The 22407-nt window shown below is 47.5% G+C and overlaps 1 protein-coding gene across 1 annotated transcript in view; it reads right to left on the reverse strand.

Annotated features, from left to right (window-relative positions):
- Window positions 1-3433: 3433 nt before the first annotated feature.
- CUNH1orf105 (chromosome unknown C1orf105 homolog) overlaps window positions 3434-22407 on the reverse strand; it is a 21074-nt gene continuing 2100 nt past the window's right edge. The window contains 5 exon segments of the mRNA XM_007446771.1: window positions 3434-3579; window positions 7089-7159; window positions 9483-9549; window positions 11631-11703; window positions 20756-20846. Coding sequence (XP_007446833.1) covers window positions 3434-3579; window positions 7089-7159; window positions 9483-9549; window positions 11631-11703; window positions 20756-20846 — 448 coding nt within the window.

A 22407-nucleotide genomic window follows, 5' to 3' on the forward strand; every position in this document is an offset into this window, starting at 1 on the left:
CATGCCGTGGAGCAACTAGGCCCGTGCACCACAACTACTGAGCCTGCGCGTCTGGAACCTGTGCTCCACAACAAGAGAGGCGGCGACAGTGAGAGGACCACACACCGCGATGAAGAGTGGCCCCCACTTGCCGCAACTAGAGAAAGCCCTCGCACAGAAATGAAGACCCAACACAGCCAAAAATAAATAAATTAATTAAAAAAAAAAAGAATTGTGCTGATTGATTGCTTTTTAAGTTCCCTGTTGGGGTGAAAGAAGATAAAAAGTAGGAGTAAGTCTGACTCATGTCTGTAGACATTTATTATAACAAGTGTCATTTATTTTTAAAACAGCAAAATCTGGCTTTAGCCTTGAAACAAACAAGTCTACCCAAGATTATCCATGTTAAAAAATAAATCTGAAGGGCTTCCCTGGTGGCGCAGTGGTTAAGAATCTGCCTGCCAATGCAGGGGACACGGGTTCAAGCCCTGGTATGGGAAGATCCAGCATGCTACGGAGCAACTAAGCCCATGTCCTGCGCTCTAGAGCCCATGAGCCACAACTACTGAAGCCCACGCACATAGAGCCTGTGCTCCACGACAAGAGAAGCCACCGCAATGAGAAGCCCACACACCGCAACAAAGAGTAGCCCCTGCTCGCCGCAACTAGAGAAGAGGCCTGTGTGCAGCAACAAAGACCCAATGCAGCCAAATTTATTTATTTATTTATTTTTAAAAAAGTCAATACCACCAAATTTTGAAAACCTGCTGCTGCCTTCTCTTTAATCTCTGCCAAGGGACCAGATTTCTCAGGTAGGTGAGTTAAGCATCCTGGCATCCCTTTCCCTGGAAGGCTGGAGATGCAAGGGTATATGCTGTATACTAGATGTTCTCAAAGCATGGTCTGGAGACCCCAGGAGTCTCTGAAATCCTTTTTGGGATTTCTGTGAGGTCAAAATTATTTTCATAATAACACTGAGATGTTATTTGCCTTTCTTACTTTTCTTGCCTCCCAAGGGTATGGTGGAGCTTTCCAGAGGCTACATGACATGTGACGATGTTATCACTCTGATAGAAACTGGAAGGTGTACTGTGTATTTTTGTGTTTTTAAATTTCTCCATTTTAATTTATAATATAATTGTCAGTGGATATAACCCACTATTTAGGAGTGCAAAAGGTTCCTAAGATCAAAAAGTTTAAGAACCATGATATAGACCAGGAGTCCCCAACCCCAGGCCTCAGACTGGTACCGGCCTGTGTCCTGTTAGGCATTGGGCCGCACAGCAGGCAGTGAGAGGCGGGCTAGCGAGCAAAGCGTCATCTGCGGCTCCCCATCGCTCGCGTTACCGCCTGAATCATCCCTCCCACCGCCCCACTGCCCCAGTCCGTGGGAAAATTGCCCAAGACTGGTCCCTGGTGCCAAAAAGGTTGGGGACTGTTGATATAGACCATCATTCTCAGTCACCATGCTAGAACACTAGCAAACATCATAATGTTATTCTTTTTGATGAGAGTTTGGAAACACCCAAGTATTCTAGATGAAGACTTCTTAAGGAGATTTAGGAAGCATTCTATCTGTCTAGGTACATAATATTCAGATTACCTCAAAAGCTCTAAATAATTGTGCTGGGGGCTTGTATCCTCCTCTAATGTATGGGTATAGGTGCCCCAAATCTTTTACTGGATATGCTAATTTGCAAAAAGAAAAAAGAGAAGGAAACATCTTTATCTGTGATTTGTCTGTCCTTTGACAATCATCTGAAATGGGATCATAATTCATGCATACAGCCTTCACCTTGAAAGGCAGTGCGTGCTATTTTTGGAATTCTTGAACTCTAAATGAACTGAAACCAAGAATCCATAGCCTACCAGGAATATAGGGCAATCAAGCAAGTTTTTCTGGTTTGGGAGTTTGTGTGTGTGCCTGTTTGTGCCCACGTGTGCACAAGAAATGAGGTCAATTTGGTCACCAGACCATTTGTTAGATATTTCTGAATCCCATTCTTCAAACACAGTAAGCACAGAGGTTGGTTCTCACATGTTGGTCCACTGCTCATTTAGTCAGGAGCTTGAGATTCCATAAGGCCACTGCCTCCTAAGCAATGGAAGGGACCTTTTTGTTTTTTTAATAAATTTATCTATTTATTTTTATTTATTTATTTTTGGCTGCACTGGGTCTTTGTTGCTGTGTGCAGTCTTTCTCTATCTGCAGCAGAAGGGGGCTACTCTTCATTGCGGTGCGCGGGCTTCTCATTGCGGTAGCTTCTCTTTCTGCGGAGCACAGGCTCTGGGCGCACGGGCTTCAGTAGTTGTGGCACGCGGGCTCAGTAGTTGTGACACACGGGCTTAGTTGCTCCGCAGCATGTGGAATCTTCCCAGACCAGGGCTCGAACCCGTGTCCCCTGCATTGGCAGGCGGATTCTTAACCACTGCGCCACCAGGGAAGTCCTGGCCTTTTGTTTTATACAAGCCCTCCTGAAGCTGGGCATGGAGCATGTGTGCCCATAAATATAATAGTTACAAGCCTAGACTCTTCCTTTGTATCCCTCACACACATGGACTACGACAGAGTTGGAGATATATATCCTCAAACTAAAGTAACCAAACTACCAAATACAAGCATTTGTTTTGGATTCAACTGAACACAGATTAGATGAACATCTGTTATATGCAAGGCACTAAAGAAGGCGGCATGAGGAAGGCAAGACAGACACTGTTCCTGTCCTCAAGGGTGGCAATAGCTAATCACCTGTCATTTTCCAGTTACTGCATCCCAGTATCCTCCGTCATCTATCAGAGTTAACTGACAGAGATAAGGACAGAGGGTGACCTCCATTTCTCTCTTTTATTCTTATTAGGCTGAATTCATGAGGGACCTCCTGGGGCCATCTCTGGCCCCCCTGCCCTGAAGGAAGAAATAATTTTCACAGAAATTTCATGTCTTAGAAACAGAAAGATTTTGTCTATTATAAAGAATCTTTAGCAAAGTAAAATGAACGACACTCAATATGTTCCATTTTAATCAACATATATTTATAATCATGGACATTAAACCATTTAGTTTTTAGGAGAAATGAGTGATAAGACAATGGCAAGAGCTAGAATTCTAGCAACAGTTAGGAAGGCAAAACTGAGTCATCTTTTTTTTTTTGGCGGTACGCGGGCATCTCTCTGTTGTGGCCTCTCCCGTTGTGGAGCACAGGCTCCGGATGCGCAGGCTCAGCGGCCGTGGCTCACGGGCCCAGCTGCTCCGCAGCATGTGGGATCCTCCCGGACCGGGGAACGAACCTGTGACCCCTGCATCGGCAGGGGGACTCTCAAGCACTGCGCCAGCAGGGAAGCCCCTGAGTCATCTTTTTCATGCTAAGAGGAAGTGATGAGAAGGCACTAGTGTCAGAAACTGGCTTGGTGAGGATGCTCTCTGAGAGTCTGGAAGGGGATGAGCTCCGACCACTCACTGCCTCATTGTCTTGCCCACTGGTTCCTTTCCAGGCAAGGAAGAGAGGTGCATGTCGTGCAGAGTGTTGTAGGCATCTGACAGCAGTCCACGGGAGACAGCTGTTCTGGGGCCCAGAATGGGCAGTCTGTAGCGAGCGCCCTCTGGAGGACAGTGTAAGAAGGAAGGACAAGGGCTCCTTAGAGTCTATTTTTAAGATCTACTCAAAATAACCGATGTCACCAAAGACTTCTTTAACCTTATAAAACAGCTTCAAAGTTCACATGAGAATCCATTTTACTAGAACCACCTTAGCCCCCACCAACTTAAGCTTTTACAAATCTTGACAAAGAGACCAGAAAGGAGTGCTTAGAAACATAACTCAAATATTTGGAGACATTGCCAATTAAATTATAAATGAAGGGGGCTTCCCTGGTGGCGCAGTGGTTGAGAATCTGCCTGCTAATGCAGGGGACACGGGTTCGAGCCCTGGTCTGGGAGGATCCCACATGCCGCGGAGCAACTAGGCCCGTGAGCCACAACTACTGAGCCTGCGCGTCTGGAGCCTGTGCTCTGCAACAAGAGAGGCTGCGATAGTGAGAGGCCCGCGCACCGCGATGAAGAGTGGCCCCCGCTCGCCGCAACTGGAGAAAGCCCTCGCACAGAAACGAAGACCCAACACAGCAAAAATAAATAAATTAATTAATAAAACAAAGGACTAGTCTTTGCCAAAGAATATCTGAAGTTTAAAAAAAAATTATAAATGAAGATAAGGTGTGTCTGGAGTTGTAACACGGGTCAAAGGGAACAGAGGATTCAATTCTCAGAAGACTTTTCAGGGACACGTATGTGGTTCTGCTCTTCAAACAAACGTGATCTTATGAAAGGCTACAGTAGTGGAAAAGTACTTGTATTTCAAAAGGAACCTTCATTTTGTGAAATAATTTATTTTAGGGCTCCTTAAAATCCTTACCATCCTGACCTCTTCTTTGAGTATGAGTTTATATATAGGAAGTTGGTTAATATTCAACTCTTCGAAAATACTCACTGTGAAGGAGAGTAAATCAGTGCATAAAATAGCATCTTCCCATTGGAAATCACCGAATGACTAAGGGAACTGGAGTCCTGAATTCTCTGGAAGAAGCTCTTTAGTCCAGCTGAATGAGAGCTAAGAGGTGTCACAAGATCGCAAACCTAGGACCCAGTCCAGTGTCATTGTTGTAATGAAGAGGAAACAGGTCCAGGGTCGTGATGGACTGAGGACCAGAACCCAGATCTCCTTAATCCTAACCCTCTGTGCCATATCTCAGCACTGGGCCAGGTGGTAGACCTAAGTCAGGTGGTTAGCAGCTCTACCAGTGTTTATGGACAAGAGCCTGTGAGTGTCATGGAACTCTGGACTCAAGGCCAAAGTCAAGATAAACAAATCCAGAAGAAACCCCATCACTTAATAGAGATATAGGCTCTTTCCATTTACTTAGTTCTCACTAATAATTATTGAGGACATATCAAGTTTAGCTGAATCCAGAAAAATACTAGAGATTACTGTCATGATCAACAGAATGAGTTAGACAGTCACTGGCAGTGATGGTCGCTGGGATGAGTCAGCCATTTGGTATTTGCAGCATGTCCACAGGCTATGCAGCACAGGGACGTGTCTAAACTGTATTAACCAGTGGAGCTGGGGCAGTGTCAGCAAGTTTTCTGGGTCAGTCAAAGGTGAAGGCTGGGCTTCCCTGGTGGCGCAGTGGTTGAGAGTCTGCCTGCCGATGCAGGGGACAGGGGCTCGTGCCCCGGTCTGGGAGGATCCCACATGCCGCGGAGCGGCTGGGCCCGTGAGCCATGGCCGCTGAGCCTGCGCGTCCGGAGCCTGTGCCCCGCGACGGGAGAGGCCACAGCAGTGAGAGGCCCGCGTACTGCAGGAAAAAAAAAAAGGTGAAGGCTGCTTTTACTGAGTGTCTGGCCCTTGGGGGTGGTGGTGGGCAAAATGCTTCTCTGGTTTTAAAAGTGGGAACACAGAGACCCAGAGAGTTTCAACAATATGGCCAAACCTGTCTAGCAAGACTAGGATCTGAATGCAGGTCTCTTTGCTCCTAGGACTTTTCTTTGACCTCAGAGAGCACACACGAGCAAAGCTCAGCTCAGAAGGGTTGCGACTGGAATCAACTGCAGATCTACCAAGCTTCAGCTCCATAAGCACTCTCTCTGAAGTCTCACCTCCAACACTGCTGCACTTGGATGAACTCTATGGGCAAGAATGAGGTCTGTCTAGAACATAATGTGCTGATCTATGTGCGCTGAGTCTAGTTCTTATACTGGTAATTGAAATACACTCCCAGGATTAATAAATTGATGAAAGGCATCTTATCACACTGTCATGTAGAATCAGAAAATAAACATTCCTGCTGAGGGAAGGGCATGTAATTGTGTGTGAGTGTGTGTACACATGTATGTGTGTTTTATCCTTTGTGAGGCAGACCTGAAAAAATTCAGGTTTAAGGGAAACTCAAAATGAATGTATGGCTGGTACGGAGAACCCTGAAACCAACTGCACATGCCTGTCACCCAGTGTTCCCTAGGCTTCAGGAGAATGAAGTGGTTACAGGCAGATGGGGGCAGCTTTCATTGGGAGGATGCCCTTAGCTCTTGGAAATTCAGTCCACTTTGGCTAATGAAAGTCATGAGTGAGGCCAATATTTTTGGATACATAAGAAGGGATTGGGACTATAGCAGTCTTTCACTCCGCTGGAGTGGTTATCTCCTAACCTCAGCTGTCACCTGAGTCTCTGGTCCTCCCTTTTGACATCCCTTCAAGATATCCCTTCTACCCTCAAATTTCCTTTCTTGATGTCCTCTCAGTTCAGTTCTGGCTCTAGCTTCTCTGCAACCTCCCAGGATAGAGATTAGACTTTCCCATCACTACAAAGTGAACTTGATTTTCCTTACTGTGTGTATCAAATAAGAGAAAAACTGAAAATGGCTTCAGTTAATCTGGGAGCAAATGAGAAGATGGACAAAGTTACTAAAGTGACAGCCTATACTGCATTAAACCCTTGAATCACATCACTCCAAAGAATGACCCACCTCCTCTTTGCTGGCCCAGTGTTGGCTTCTCTAAAAGATAAGACTTAGGTCAATGCTGAAGCTGGAGATAGAGTCGTGCTGTCCTCTTTTTCCATACCAGCACATGAACATAAGAATAGCACTGGGCAGCTGCCAGGGGAAGGCAGGTGTTCTAGGGAGCCTGTGGAAGGGAAGGCTTGGGGCTTGGCGAGCCCATGCCATGGGTGTGGGGACTCATTTCCCTTCCCACCTTAATTGGTACTATCAAGACTGCCTGAGAAGGGAATTATCTACTTTGTGCCCCATCCCTACGGACATTCTTCCGCAAGTGGATTATGGGGCTCTTTAGAAAGAATGGGGCAGAGTCCTGTGGCGTGGAGAGGACCTGGGAAGGAACACGCCATGGATAAATGCAGGTGAGGCCTGAAGAGGGGACAGGTAGGGCTGGAGTGAAGGGAGGGCTGTGGACCAGGTGAAACAGGTCAATAAGCAGTACGTGAAAGAGAAGGGATGGAGAATGGGAATTTGTTCAGAAAATTTAGAAATTATCTCAGGTGTTACTCTGGGGGTGGTATGTCTCCCACAACAAGTACTCCAAAAGAAAGCAAACCTGTTGGGATGTCATCACGAGGACGTTTGGGTACAGCCTGGGCCTTTGGTGGATGAAGACTCATCATTCTGACTGGAAGAAGCAAGAATACACATTAGTGATTTGGCTAGAGCTTGGTGGAAAGGAATGTGTCATTGTACATTTTAAAACACAGGTGGTCTCTCGACCCCAGCACCTGTTAACCTGGTGCTCAGACCACTTGGGAGCAGTGTGAGATGACTGGCCAAAGACCACCACTTCTGAAGCTCTTTTTACTTTAGTAGTATTTTCATGGATTTTAATAAAACCTTCATTTAAAAAATGTTTTATTCCACTGTCAGATAATACATGGTCTGAAAATAGAAGGGATTAAGGATAGAATCCTCCAGTTCTCAGAAAAAAAAGTAACAACACTTCCAGATCAGTGCAAAACTGAGAATATTTTGTTTAGAACCTTCCAATTCTCGAGAAAAATGTCTTGATCACTCCCTATTTCTCCTGGTGGCTGAGACTGTGGAAGTGACCTTCAACCAAAAGGTATATAAGCTCAAACCATTTCTACATTATTTTAAATTGTTTTATTTCTAAAGACTGAACAATCTGTAAACTTGTATGGGCAATCTACGTCTCTACATTCATTTCCTGGTATCTACTTCCACAGAGATTTTCCAGGATTATTTTTACTTTGCTACCAAAAATATGGTCAGTCCAGTCAGTTAATTTTATGAAATTGCCATTGGAGGACTCACTGGGACTAAGAAAAAGAAAAATCCCTTCTATTACCCATTTTGGGCAAACAAGATGGTGGTATTTGTAAGATTGAATACTTTAAGATTTGTCTACACTATAATTCAACAAATATATATCTATCTGCTCACACTTATTTCCTCTCTCTTTTCCGCCCTCCCTCCCTTTTTTCCTTCATTCCTTCCAGTCAACAACATCATTTAATTCCTACAATGGCTATAATTAAAGTCACTTTAAAAATTATTTCAGTAAGGACAATTCCAATCTGCTTATATATGTAGTGAGATTTAAAAACTGTGAGGACAGATTTTATAAGCTACAAACAGAACGAGGACCTGACTTCAGAGTAGCACTAGCTAAATCTCAAACAGAAGTAGGATGTCATCCTTCACTACACTGGAAAAAAAAAAAAAAAAAGACCAATCTAATGACACTTCTTTCTGGAATTGACATGATTTTAGGATTGGTTCAACCTTCGGTCTTGGCTTTAAAGGAATAAGAGCTTGTTTTAAAAAAACACACACAATTAATGACTCAGGATTTGAGACTTTCTTTAAAGTACCAAACTTGCAAGATAAATAAATTGGAACAAACAATTTCAAAAGTCTCCTTCATAGAAGAGTACCTTTGGCTCAGAAATTCCAGTTTTCCATTTAAAGTCTGTAAGGAATATTTTTTAGAATGACTTTTATTGTGATCCAATATAAGAGCACTTAAAAAGTATAGAGTCGGGGGCGGTAAATGTCACTAATGCTGGAGTCTGCACTGCTCAAATACACATTTCTTCCATGGCCCTGTCTGCTTGGGCCAGGACGTGTTTTTGGTGCATCTGAGTCTATATTTTAGTTTGTACAAATGGCTCTGAGCTCATACAGGGAAATATAACAACTCCTGCTGTCATCTAGGGTTACAAAAAGACCTATTTATTTTCCCACGTTACTGCTCTCTGTAGAGGAAACAAATTAAAGATTGCCATTAGATCACATATAACTTTTTTGTTTAGTCATATGGAAGGGTGACTGTATGTTTACATTTCAACCATCTACCGCAAGGCAAGTCCACCTATCTTGGTGCCTTATCTGGGGTGACTCCACGTTTTGAGTTTTTTAATAAAGTGAAAACTTAGTCCTTCTTCCCGGTCTGGTAGTTAAATGCAGAAAAAACCCTGAAATCCAACTAATCCAGCTTTGACTGGATTTTATTTTTGATATACTTGATCTTGATAAGAAAGCAGCAAATGACAAACTGATAACAGTAATTTTAGTCAATATAAAATAGCAGAGGCTGTCTTAGACTCAAGAAAATTTATGTGCAATCTCCCATATTTTATGAATTAGATATGTCATCCACATGGAGAATTTGTATTTAGTTCTGCCTAAGTTATCGAAGATATCTCCTATCCTATGCTTTGTACTATTCTTATGAAGGTAGGAAGGAAGATTCTAGTTTCTACAGTAGTTTCCATAGCTTTTCAGGAAAAGAGGTTAAAAACAACTTTTTTTGTCTAACTATGTACTATAACCAGAAAATGAAACCACTCAAGAAGCTCATCCCTAAAGCATTCCCTAAGCATTTTACTTACTGTATTTCTCAATCCACAACCGATATAACCAGATACAAAGCTGTGTCCTAATTTAAATCTTTGATTTACCTATGACTCATAGTATTTGCTATGGATAGTTGCTAAAGGATAGTTTCAGATCATCTGGGATCATCATAGTTCTTGGTTGCACCAATGGAAGAAAGTCCCATGTAGAACAATGCCCCAAAATGCATCCTAATTTAAAGAAATAACGTACTGCCTTAGCAAACTCAAGTTGTATTTAATATGAGTCATTAATAAATCATTTTCTGCTTTCTCCTTTTTCTTGTTAAATTTATTCCTAAGTATTTCACTTTTTTGATGCTTTTATAAATGGAATTGTTTTCTTAATTTCAGTTTTGGATTGTCCACTGCGAATATCTAGGAATAAAATTATTTTCTGTATGTTGATCTTGTGTCTTGTGACTCTGCTGTACTCATTTATTAGCTCTAGTAGATTTTTTATGGGTCCCTTAGGACTTTCTATATATAAAATCACATCATCTGCAAATAGAGTTTTATGTTTTCCTTTCTAATCAGGATACCTTTAATTTCTTTTTCTTGCCTTAACTGTCCTGACTAGAACGTACAGTACAATGGTGAACAGCAGTGGCAAGAGCACACATCCTGGTCTTGTCCCTGGTCTTAGGGGAAAATACCCAGTCTTTCCTCACTAAGTCCGTTGTTAGCTGTGGGTTTATTGTAGACACCCTATATCAAGTTGAGGAAGTCCCTTCTATTTTTAGGAGTCTTTTTATACTTTCCCAGTATCTCCGCTCAACCCCCTGCAGAGAACGGAGGGGTCTCAGTGACAACAGCAGACAGACAGCCCCTCCTCTCCCCAGTCCCCGCCCCAGAAGGAAGGGGAGCTGTTACTGCACATAGTGAGACAAGGGTATTTCACACTCATTTTCTATCATTTCTCACCAGGGTCTGTGAGCCCCGTTTCCGACAATGGTAGGGAAGGGCCCTTGGGCACTTCTGTGTCTGAGGCCCTTCCTTTGGGCATCTGCAGGAATGGTAAAACCACGGTGTGTGCTTCCACTTGGGGCAGGTTTGGGCAAGAGCAAAGGTCAGAAAAGAGGTCTTGAGAAAGAGAACAGTTGTCAAGGTCCCAAGTGACCCAGCTGGCCAGGGCCCGTTTAGGCCTGGGGTCAGGGCATTCATATGTGGACACAGTGATTCCAGGAATGAGACCAGGAGAAATCCCAATCCCAGCTTCTCAGATCCCAGTCAATGCTAATATTGAACACTGTGATCCTAATTATGCAGAACATGAACAGAGATCGGAACATCCAGGTACACCTTTGCTGGTAGCTTCAGTTAAATTTCCAAATCCCACATGACAACCCAGAGAAGTACTTGCTGGCTGGAAGCAGTTTTGCCATGAACTCATCATAGGAGCCTCTCTCGTGTCTCCTGTTTGTCTTCTACTCCTTGTCCTTCCTCTTTCTGTACATCTAGCCCCACCTTCCTCCCCGAGTCAAAGGAGAATCACAGGCTATTAGAATTGGAGAGACTCTTCCCAAACCCTAACCTAACCGTTTAGCTAAGTTAACCTTCCACCCAGCCTGGTGCTCGCTCTGAAGGCCCCTAACCCTACCCCCTAAACTGACCCAAGTCCTAGCTCCAACATGTACAGCACCCCCCAAAACACGCCTCTTTCTTCAGCAGCTCTGATGGCAGAGCTACGTCCTTGTGGCGCCCACATCCCTCTGATAGCCTATCTTTTCCTAAAACTCCCCCCACCCACCATCCCCCCCCACCAGTTACAAACGACCCCTATAGCCAGGAAGAACCAGAGAATCTCTCCCCAGCTCCACCGCCACTGCGGTCGTGGCTGAATTTACGGCAAACCCCAAGATGAAGCTGCTTGTTTCATGGTTGTGATGCTGGAGTGTTGTGTTGGAGACATGGTAAGGGGGAGAAGAGGCTTCATAGCCTCCGGCACCTCTGTAAGGTGCAGTTACCAACGAGCCCAAAGCAGTGTGGCTCATCTCGTCTCTTCCCCTCTGGCCCGAGCTGCCTTAGTTCATTTATCATTTGGTTTGTTGCAAATGGGGAGATTTACCATATCGTGTCAGGAGACGGTGTTCCCAGGACCAGCAGCTGCTCATCTGCAGCCCTTCCTGAAAGGCCCCGTCATGGTCTCTCTGCTGGGCTTTTGTGGGGAAGGGGTAACGCTGTGCCCTGGGGATGCTCACGCCCATGTCTGCCATCCTCCGCGACTACCGTTTTCATTTCTCGACATGTGGAGCACAGCTGCTTGTTTCTGATCAGCCTGAGGTATCTCCGGTTCCTCCCGGCCTGTGTGGAGAGAGAGAGACAGAGAGAGGTGAGGAAATGGTGCGGAATCTGGGGCAGCAAAGAAGTGGGTAAGGGGTGGAGGGGTGAGAGAAGTAACCGTTATTTCTTCCATGAAACAGAGATGGACACTTCGGTCTCAGCCCCATCCCGGTGGATATGAAACCCAGCCTTGTCTGTGGCTGGCAAATACAGAGAGGGTTTAGGCAGGAGGGGTTGAGTCACAGACTAAACGGTGACCTTGGGCCCCTGCGTACAGTGGAACAGGAATAAGACAGCTGGCAGCGGGGATGGGGCTGGGGGCTGAAATCCAGCTAGGTCCCTCTTTCCAACCCGAGCACGCAGTCTGAGGGGCTGCACTCTCTCGTGGGTGACACACTTCCTATATTTCATACAAAAGTTCCACCATCTGGACTAGCTGAAGACCTCTGACAGCCTGAGAAAAATGAATAGGAGACTTCTGCAAACCTCCCTTCTCTGGTCCCTCTGAAATCCTACCCTCTTTTCTCAGTCTTCACTTTGGCCTGACATCAGCTCTCAAGCCTGCACTGCCCAGCACCATGTGGGCCTTCTGCACCTCCCCGGAGCCGCCCATCAAGCCCTGGGCAGAACTGGAGCTGGTGTGTGGGTCCTGAGCCCGCTCCCTCCCCTAGAGGAGGGAGGCCAAGAAACCACCAGTGCAGGGAGAGTGGGGCACCCCTTCTGCTCACTGGAACCCCTGCTTCCTTTCTGACTCCACTTCTGCCAAAGGGTGGAAGAGTGGGCTTCGGGGCATTTCCACCTGAAACACAGGCTTCTCATTCGCATGACTGATGACAGCTTGGTTAGGGAGCAAATGGCAGCTTGAGGTTAACATTCCGTCTGGGGATTCTCTTACCCTTCCCCATCCACACTGACACCAGAGTTGTGAGACAGGTTCTCAGGAAGCATAGAATTCAGGGGAGAGGAGGGCCCACAGGGACAAGCAGACAGTCACTAGGAACTGAAGGCTCTTCTTTCATGAGGTCGAGTTGGTGACCTAGCACTGCAGGTGTGCACGCCTGTGCCCTGATCTGCTCCTGGGCTGCCCTGTGGGGTGTGTGCAACAGGAAAGGAGGAATATACCTGGGCAGCGTGGGGAGTGAGTGCCTGGGCTGCGCTCCTAAGGTGACCTTTGCTGGATTGTCTCGTGAGAGACACACGGCGCTTGGGTGCGGCATTATTGGGGATGGAGGCTTGTAAACGATGTACCACGTTGGATTCTTTTGACAAATATTTAAAATACATTTCATATTTACAGGCCATTTTCAAAGAATCAACTCAGTATCCCCACACCGTGGGCTGGCACGGGAAAGCATGAGTGGGAACGGCTAGATTTATCATTCAGCAACAAACCTTCATTGTGAGGCCACCACGTAGAGGGCACTGTGATGGAGTCACAAAGACGAATAAGAAGGTTTCTGGCCCAAAGGAAGACCAGGGGAGAATGCAGACTTATGTATTTGTCCATTCGCTACGTACTGGGGACACCAAGATAAAGAAGACACAGCTTCTGACTGCAAGCTGCTCACCACCCAGCAGCTTGGGTACCAAGAGGTGCGCTGGTATTGAAGGGCAGAAATATACTGAAGCCACAGGGTAGCGGAAGGGAGGCGCTGAGCTCATCCGGTGGGAGTGGGGCATCAAGGAAAGGGTCTGAGGAAGGTTGAAAGAACAGGCGGTGCTCAGGTAGGTGTTGGAGGTGGTGAGCAAGGAGGGGGGTGGCATTCCAACCTAGGAACACTGTGCAACAACATGGAAGAAAGACCTGGCCAACCCGCTTCAGGTAAGTGAGGACAGCCTGGAACGGCCAGTTGTCTGTGGGAGGAGGGAGGAGGGAAGAGAGAGGAGGGAGGCTGGAGAGGACCCCCACCCCCACCCCGCCCACCATCAAGCCCATCAAGCCCCCATTCCCACCCCCCGGGGATGACTCCTTTACTCTTCTGGGCCGATTCAACCTCCTACCTTATCTTCCCTGTACCCTGGGGGTGGGATCTCCTGGGGCCCAGGCTTTTTCCTCTGTCCCTCATATCTTTCAGTTCTGAGACTAAGACACTGGTCTGAAACTGCGATTCAAGGCTGGATGCGCCAGGTATCACTGAAGAAGCAAGGATGCTTCTGCGCCTTCAGCAAAGAGAGCGACTGCATCCCACGTGAGGAATTAGGAAGGGCTTCTGGAACCGGCATCTTTGCTTGGTCTGAAAGGATGAGCAAGGCCTGGATGCTGGGAAGGTTCTCAGGCGGGTTTGGTTTTAGTCGACTTAGAAGCGGATGCTTGTCTTTCCTGCAGTTGGTTCTGCCACCTTTTCCGGACTTCTGGTTTCTGCATAAGAATACACCAGACCCCACAGGGACTGGAATCATGGGGTTCATGGAAAACCAAGCAACAAACACGCATGGAGCACGGCAGGAGCTTGCTAGGTGAATGACAGCTGAAACTGTGACTCCAGAGTCCCCCACCACGGGCTTCCCTGGTGGCGCAGTGGTTGAGAGTCCGCCTGCCGATGCAGGGGACGCAGGTTCGTGCCCCGGTCCGGGAAGGTCCCACATGCCGCGGAGCGGCTGGGCCCGTGAGCCATGGCCGCTGAGCCTGCGCATCCAGAGCCTGTGCTCCGCAGCGGGAGAGGCCACAACAGTGAGAGGCCCGTGTACCACAAAAAAAAAAAAGAAAAGAAAAAAAAAACAGAGTCTCCCACCATGATGACTGTCATCCTTTGGAATCTGAGGGAAAAAATGCCATATATATTGCCCTATCTGGCCTTGTTAACTCCTCACCCTTTATGATATAGCTTAGATGTTTCTTTCTCAGAAAAGCTTTCTCCTGACCCTCTTACCTGGGTGCCTGCCTCTCGGGTTCCATCACAAATTTGGTATAACTCTTGTTGCAATTTGTACTGTTATTCTTTTTTTTTTAATGTGTTTGTTTCCTCCACCAGGCTGACAGTTCTTTAAGAGCAAGAACGTTGTACAGCAGAAACTACCACACCATTGTAAAGCAATTATACTCCAATAAAGATGTTAAAAAAAACCCAAAAAGTATCTTTGGATGTATAAGAGGCTGACTTCCAATTTTCTCACCACCGAGAACTCTTTTTATTATTTCTTTCCGCTTGACTCAAGTTTTGAAAGCTCGTGGTCACCACGGGAACTACCCTGCATACTCCTAAGTCCATCTCCTGTTTATGTTGATCAAACATGTATAACGACAAGTACAAGTTTCCAAGGGAAGTACTGATGAACGCCACTGACCCGAAATAGGACAGGAATCTAGAACCCGTCTCGGAATCGGCACACAGTAGGAATTCAACACATGTTGGCTGAATGAATGAATCAGTGTAAGCGTTTTAAGCTATCAGGTATAAGCAGAGACATGACCAGCATACATGTATGTCCATAAATCCCTATAAGACACACATGTGTGAAGATCACTATTGTAACAGTACTGTGCTCAGGGAAACATTACAGGACATTTGTGTGCAACAAATTCATCTGTACCAAATTCTTAGGAAATGCAGAGGCTGGAAGCAAATTGCTCGGCTCCAGACCTGGCGCTGAGAGACTTGGCTGTGGTCAGTCACAGAAATGCCCTGGGCCTCCCATACCCCTGGTGCTGCTGGTTTCTGCAGCCAATAGGCCAGAGGCCAACTCTAATCCTGCCCACACTGTCTATGTAGAGAAGAAAAAGTCTTTGATGTGTGGCTTCAGTCACCTCTGCCAGGAAAGGGGCAGTGACTCCACCTGAGACTCGCTGTCAGCCAAAGCCTCATCCCTAAGAAGAGCCACTGCATCCCTCCTCACTTGGAGAGGCGGGCAAGGGCCCTGGGGCTGTCTGTGCAATGTGTTTGTTAGGCAGCCGTGATGGGCAATCCTGCCTGGCTGGTCTACAAAGCAGCCGACGCAGACAGTTTGGGATTCTGTGTTCTCCCTGGGCCTCAGCTTCCTTCCTCAGCCCTGAAACCAAGGCCTTTTCCTTCCACAGCACATCCTTCTCACTCCCGGTTTCCCTCAGGCCCGCTCAGCACACTAGCAGGAATGGAGAGTGAACTGGCCGGTGGTTCTGAGCACAGGCCCCCCAGCTGTATCATCTGTACAGTCAGAGCCACCAAGAAAGGAGGCTTGGAAATGTTCATGGGGTTCTCTTTTCCCGAGCAGCTGTCCCCAGGAGAGCAGATGGCAGTGTGACAGGAGAGCCAGGCCAAGGCATGACGCAGAGCTCAGCTGGGCCCCAGAAGCCGAAGCCTGCTCTTCACACTTCACACCTGGAAACACCTCCATATCTGAGCTCAGTGTCTGCTCAGGTGCCTAAGCTCCGGCCCGCGGCCCAAGTCCTTGGCCTCCTTGAATCTTTGGGAAAGAAACAGACTTGTTTCTCCCTCTCCCTCTCTCTTCCTCTCCTCTGTCTCTCTCACACACACACCTGTCCGCATAACAAAAACTGAAAAATGTAAGCACCAGATGGCAATTTTAAAAATAGCCACCACAAGCATGAGTCGAGGGGCACCAACAAATGTGCCTCTGATCTTGCCCAAGGCCTCTGTTCCTTTCCTCCTTCCCTCTCCTGCCTTAACTGGGAGGCACCTCATCAGTCACCTACTTCAACTCTTTCATTGAACACAGTGAGGAAACTGGCCCAGAAAGGTCCAGTAGCACATACATTTAGTTTCCATCAGCCAGAAAGTTCTTTGGATAAAGGGTCAAAGCAAGACTACCTTTTCTCAGGAAGAGAGTGGACTCTTAGGGTCCATATCAGGACATAATGATTCCTGTATCCCTTAGGATCCAAAAAGTAGTGGTCAGAGAACTATTTTCATTATTCAAACAAACAAAAAAAACATATCATAATTACACATTTTCCTGCTCTCTGACAATACCAAGCATCTCAATTAAAGAACAAAGCTGAACATAGTTTTAAAAATACTCTTACTGGGCTTTCCTCGTGGCGCAGTGGTTGAGAGTCCGCCTGCCGATGCTAGGGGACGCAGGTTCGTGCCCCGGTCCGGGAGGATCCCACATGCCGTGGGGCGGTGGGGCCCGTGAGTCATGGCTGCTGAGCCTGCGCGTCCGGAGCCTGTGCTCCGCAACGGGAGAGGCCGCAACAGTGAGAGGCCCGCGTACCGCAAAAAAAAAAAAAAAAAAAAAAAATTCTTACTGTTCACTAGGAAAAATTTCAAACATACACGAAATGGTCGACAGCCATGTACTTCCTATCCAGACTTGTTAAACTTGGTTTTTATTTCATTATTTATATCATTATTTACACTTAGATCATTATTTCAGATCAGTGGTATTCATCAGTACTTCCCTTTAAACGTTGTGCTTGTTGTATGTGTTTCATCAACAGGAGAAGGGATGGGGAGTATATGAGGATGTTTCCCTGGTGGTCATGAATTTTCAAAAACTGAGAGTCAATGAGAGAAAAATAATAGAGTTCTCAGTGGTGAGAAAACCAGAAGTCGCCTCCTATATGTGTTCCCAGCCACACCTCCACTGCACAGTGCTGTCACCCAGGGCTTTTTGTCACAGGTCTGCCAAAAGCAACATAAACAACGCTCTCCTCTTTCCCCTGACTCATTAAGACTGGAACAAGAAAGCCAGGCAAGGAGAGTAGCTGGGGCTGGGGGCAGGAATGGAGGGAGTGGGGGGCACTTTATTCTTCTCAAAGAATTGGTCACAGCCAACCCTGCAAGCAGGCAAAGAGGCTCCAGGGGCTCCCGCTGCAGTTCCCCGATCAGCCCCACGTCGGCTCTGCCTGTCCGTGAGCTCTAAGTCACCTCCTGACCTCAAGTATCCAATTATCATGGTTCGCTTTCCTCTTTCACAGGCATCCAGAGGAGTCCTGAGTCAAGGCCTGGAAAAGGCAGGTGAAAGCCCTGCCTAGTAAAGAAGCTGCTCCACAGGTGTTTAAGTGGGGAAGAGTTTAGGCCTCATTTCTGTCTGCATTTTCTGTTTTTCTTCTTTGGTAGCTCCGACTCTGCTCTTCTGTTTCCTTTTTGGTGTCTGTTGTCCCCTGACCTCTCTATGTGTCTCTGGCTTCTGCTGTCTTGCTGTTTGTCTCCCTCTCCCTGTCTTTCTGTCTCTGAGCCTCTGGTTCTTCTCTGTCTCTCTGGCTGTTCACTAAGGCATCGTGCTCCAGTCACACAGAGACTCTCCCTTGCCCTGCGAGGGCTCCTGGGCAGGACAGAAAGGCCATTTGGAATGTGGATGTTCGAAGTTCTGCCTTTTGACCTGTGATGGTGAGAAGGACAGGAGTCAGGTGGCAGGACCTTTGCACCTGTGCCCTGGGGCCTGGACCTCTAGTTTGCTGCGGGGCTACCACAGCTTCCTGACAGGTCCCTGATTTGGAGGAGTAGAAAGAGATAAGAGATAGTGCATTCCACTCCTACAAGGTACAGCACAGTTTCTCTCTAGAAAGGAGCAGTGCACACATGCAGGCCTCAAGCTCACAGCTGACTCTGGGGGCTGGATTCAGATCTGAGGAGGTCTGTGTGGCAGGCAAGGATCTGAGGTGAGGTAGCTGCCAGGTGCCCCAACGGAACAGGGATCCCAGGTCCCTATGAAGGGTGGCAGAATATGCCTCCCCCAAATCTGCCACTTTGGCCTCAGCATCATTTTGAGCTAAGACACTTGGAAAACACAGCAGGTGCAAGAAGGGTGCTCTGACCCTCCTCCTTTTCTTCCGAAAATCAGGAGAAAAAAACCCAAATGGGAGATGTCCTAATACCAGGAGGAAAGCATCATTCTTATCTTCAAGGACAAGAAGTTGAAGCCAAGAGAATTCTGTACAAACAGACCTTTTCAAAATAATTCTTATCCTCCTTTAGCCTCCCCACAGTTTAGTTAACTTTTCCACATTTGCCCCTCTTTTTTTAACCTACTATAAAAAAATTCAGGTTTTGCCACTTTGAGTCTTCATTTCCTTATAAAGGGTCCTGTGTCACATAAAACTTCTAGTAAATAAATTTACATGCTTTTCTCCTGTTACTCTGTCTGTCAATTTAATTCTCAGGCCCAGCCCCAAACCCTAAGACAGCAAAGGTACAGTAAACTTTTGTCTCCCCTACACCTGTTAGCCCTTCCAATCAGCAAGAGCGACTCTCTCTCTCTCTCTCTCTCTCTCTCTCCTTCTCTGGTGGACGGTCAGCCCCCGACAGGGTGATGGTGAGGGTTAGGGGTTCATGAGGTACCTAGTCTCCTGTCCCAGCAGGAGCGACGGACTTGCGACCTCCTGGGTCCGCCTAGAGACCATTCCCCGCGGGCCCAGCCTATTGGCCAGGCCGCGGAAGCTGTTGCTCTTGGCTTCCATCTAGTGGCCGCATATGAGTATTGCAGCCGTGAAATTCTAAGCTCTGCTGGAGTGGGTGCCTCTCGCTCGACCCGCTCATTAGAGACGTTTTCCTACCTGGCCTCAGAACCTCAGTGCCCAGGATGGCACGGTGTACTGAGACCCAGAACAGACCCGGACGAGGAGGCGCTCGGTAGCAGGGGAGAGCCTGTCTCAGTAAGAAGTTCAGAGACGAGTGACTAGAAGGCTTTTTGCTGGCTCTGCATCAACAGAGGGGTCAGCCCTGTCTCCGCCCAGGCCCCTCCGTGCATTTCTTACCTACTCGCCCGTCCAGTCTAGGGTGTTAGGGGGATTCGTGCTTGACTCTCAAGCACAGCCCTGACCCCGCCACTCCTGTGCTTGTGAACCGGGAACGTTCGCACGTCCCCTCTGTGCCCGGGCGGGGTCAACCCCCCTCCTTAGGTCCCTCCCACTTCAGCCAGTGCTCCTGCCAGCCTGATTCCTTGATGTTCTGCCCGCACACTGTCTCCCTGTCTCTGCTCCCCCGGCTGTTCCTCCGCTTGTGGATAGAATATCTTCCAGATCCAGTGCAGATGCCGCTTCCTCTTGAATCATTCCCTCGCCCCATCTCCGCTCGCCCCTCCCCCAGCCCGCAGGTGACCTTTCCTCCCACCTCCTCTCGCCAGTACTTTGCCCTCTCTCTCTTATTCCGCGATTGCGTACCTGGCCGTCCGCCCACTCATTTGTGTGGGTGGCATCTGACTTATTCTATATCTGCGTTCAGCCAAGCGACACGAGGACTCTGTAAGCGTTTATCCCCTGACACGGGGGCTCGTCCCCACCGCGGCTCACACTTGGCTCTGGCTGCGAGTGGGCAATGCGCCGGCTGCTCTCGGAACGCCGTTTCGCGCGCTGCCTTCAGTGGCCCTGGCTGTGTGACTTGTAATCTTTCGGGTGGAGAAACTGCCCTCATCCCCGAGAGTCCTCTGTCTGCCTCCACCTGGGACAGATGCTCGCTGCACAAACACCCCTGATGTGGGTACGCCCCCGCCCCCTGGAGCGCAGCGTCCCGGAATGTCACTCGGCAGCCAGTCGTGGCAGGTTTCCGTTAGGTGAAGGGGAGATCACGAGCTCTTAACACGAAATTCCATGGGTTTAGGGGGTTGTAGGTGGGAGACAGAGGGGTTCATGGTGGGTGGGGTAGGGGGTTAGAAACTGCAGAAAAGGGTTCGTTCTGGACACAGGCTAGAAGCAGTCTCTGAAGGTCTCAGGGAAGATCCCTCAATATGAATTTTTGGGGGTTCCCTTTTTGATGATTCTAACCTGATTCTTAGTTCTAGTGGACGGAGCCCTAAGACACTCAAGACAGGGTGCAGGAGAGGGGTTCATTCACGTCTTTCAACAAATCTCTGTTAAACACTGATGATGATCCAGACTCAGGGCTGTGTTAAGGAGATAGGAAATGGCTTTGTATCCAAATTTTCTGTCATTCTAGAACTAGCTATGGTGTTTTTTTTCCTTTTTTTTAGTTTTTATTTTGGCTGCACTGGGTCTTTGTCGTGGTGCGTGGGCTCCAGAGTGCGAGCTCAGTAGTTGCAGCACACGGGCTTAGTTGTCTGCAGCGGCATGTGGGATCTTAGTTCCCCGACCAGGGCTCGAACCCACGTCCCCTGCATTGGAAGGCGGATTCCCAACCACTGGACCACCAGGAAAGTCCCAGGTTTCTTTTTAATTAAAAAACAAAAAATTGAGTACCTTAGATAAGACATCTGGAACTTGGAACAAAATTGGCAAATTCATAGCCTTCTTGGATGAAACCAGAAAAGTGGCAGAGGAATGAGGATATCTGAGGAATCAAAACAAGAGCAAGTTAGAACCGTAGTCGCTGATTTGAAGAACCAGGCTCTTGGCTGTTTCAGAGAGGACCCTAGGGACACCCAAGGAGTTGCTCCCCACTCCGATCTGGAGGGCCCAGGTCATTTTGGAGCTGCCACAAGATTTTCCCTCTTTAGTCACTCTGGCTTCTCTGTCCCTTTGGTTTTGAACTAACCAATGCCAGTTCTAGATTGTCAGAGACAGTGTGCAAACAAGGCAAGAAAATAATTGTTCAGAAAAGCAGATGGATATTTAACTGATATTTAACAAAAGCAGTCCTCTCCTGCCTGCCCTGCTTTCTCAGTTTCTGTCCCTGCAACCTGAAACAATCCATCCATTTCCTCCCATGAAACATCTCCTTCCAACTACACTTTTCCTCTGGAACATTCCTTCTTTCCAGGCAGAAGGTGAGGCAGAGATGCTGCATAGATAACATCAGTTCTCTTCCCAGGGTGACCCGCCCTGCTGGCTGCTGTGGTGCATTTTATTACAGCGTAAGGAGCCAGGGTGTGCAGGGGGCCTGAGCATTGTAAACAGCCTGTGTGTACAGCCCTGTGCATGGCCCGGCCTCCCTAGAAATGGAAACTCACTCGGAACGCTGGTAGCTCTGCCAACAACATCTCTCCTCTCTTATGATTAAAGATTTCACTGTCCCTTGTTCATTTATAACAAAGGCATGCGCAGGGAGTTTGGTGTTCATGAGGCATTTGTTTTATTTCTCCCACCATTCTCCTGGGCCCTGGGAGAGCGGGGAGGCAGGTCTGACCCAGGTCTGACTTCACTGCCTTTGACTTTGATATGTGAACAGCTGGCCTTGGACTTGACACCCAAATGCTGACCAGGAGAGACCAGAGGCCACTTTGGAACTGCTTCAGCACACAATAATCTCAAACAAACAGGACCCGGTGTGACCTGAGGGCTTTTGAGACTGATGATGGGTGTGGCTCAGCACAGTCAGGCCAACCTGAGGGAGACCTCCTGGAAGGAAGTGGTCTGTAGGCAGTGATCTTCAGACCCAGGTCTCACCTCCTCCAAGCCTGTAGGTGTGTTTCCAGAGCTCACAATTAGGGGTGCTCTGAGCACATTTCGCTAAATGTTCCTTTCTCTTTTTCAGACTGTTCTGTGTTGGAATTGCCTGTCCGAAGCTAGGTAATACTTAAAGCACATTCAGAACTTTCTAACCAAGTTCTCAAAAAAGGGTTTTGCCAAAAATAAACAGCTTGGAACTCAGAGCTTTGGCCACATGAAGAGTTTCCAATCCTTAGGAACTGTTGATACTTAAAGCATCCTTCCAAAAGACTTTCCATTCCTATCTTGTCCTTCTGAAAGCTCAGGGCACCTCACAGGTGCTGTCCAGTCATCTTAGAATTCTTGCGAGGTAGATAAGCGCCATGTCTCTTAACAAGAGTTGAGATTGCTGCCCAAATCCTCCCAGTACAGACATGAGTAGAGCTTCAGCAGACCATGTGAGGTAATTTCTCCTTGCAACTAGCTCAAGCATGTCTGGCTGCAGGAAAAACTACTCTTTCCCT

Source organism: Lipotes vexillifer, unplaced genomic scaffold (assembly GCF_000442215.2).
Source record: "Lipotes vexillifer unplaced genomic scaffold, Lipotes_vexillifer_v1.1 scaffold685, whole genome shotgun sequence".
In the NCBI taxonomy this organism is placed as follows: Eukaryota; Metazoa; Chordata; class Mammalia; order Artiodactyla; family Lipotidae; genus Lipotes; species Lipotes vexillifer.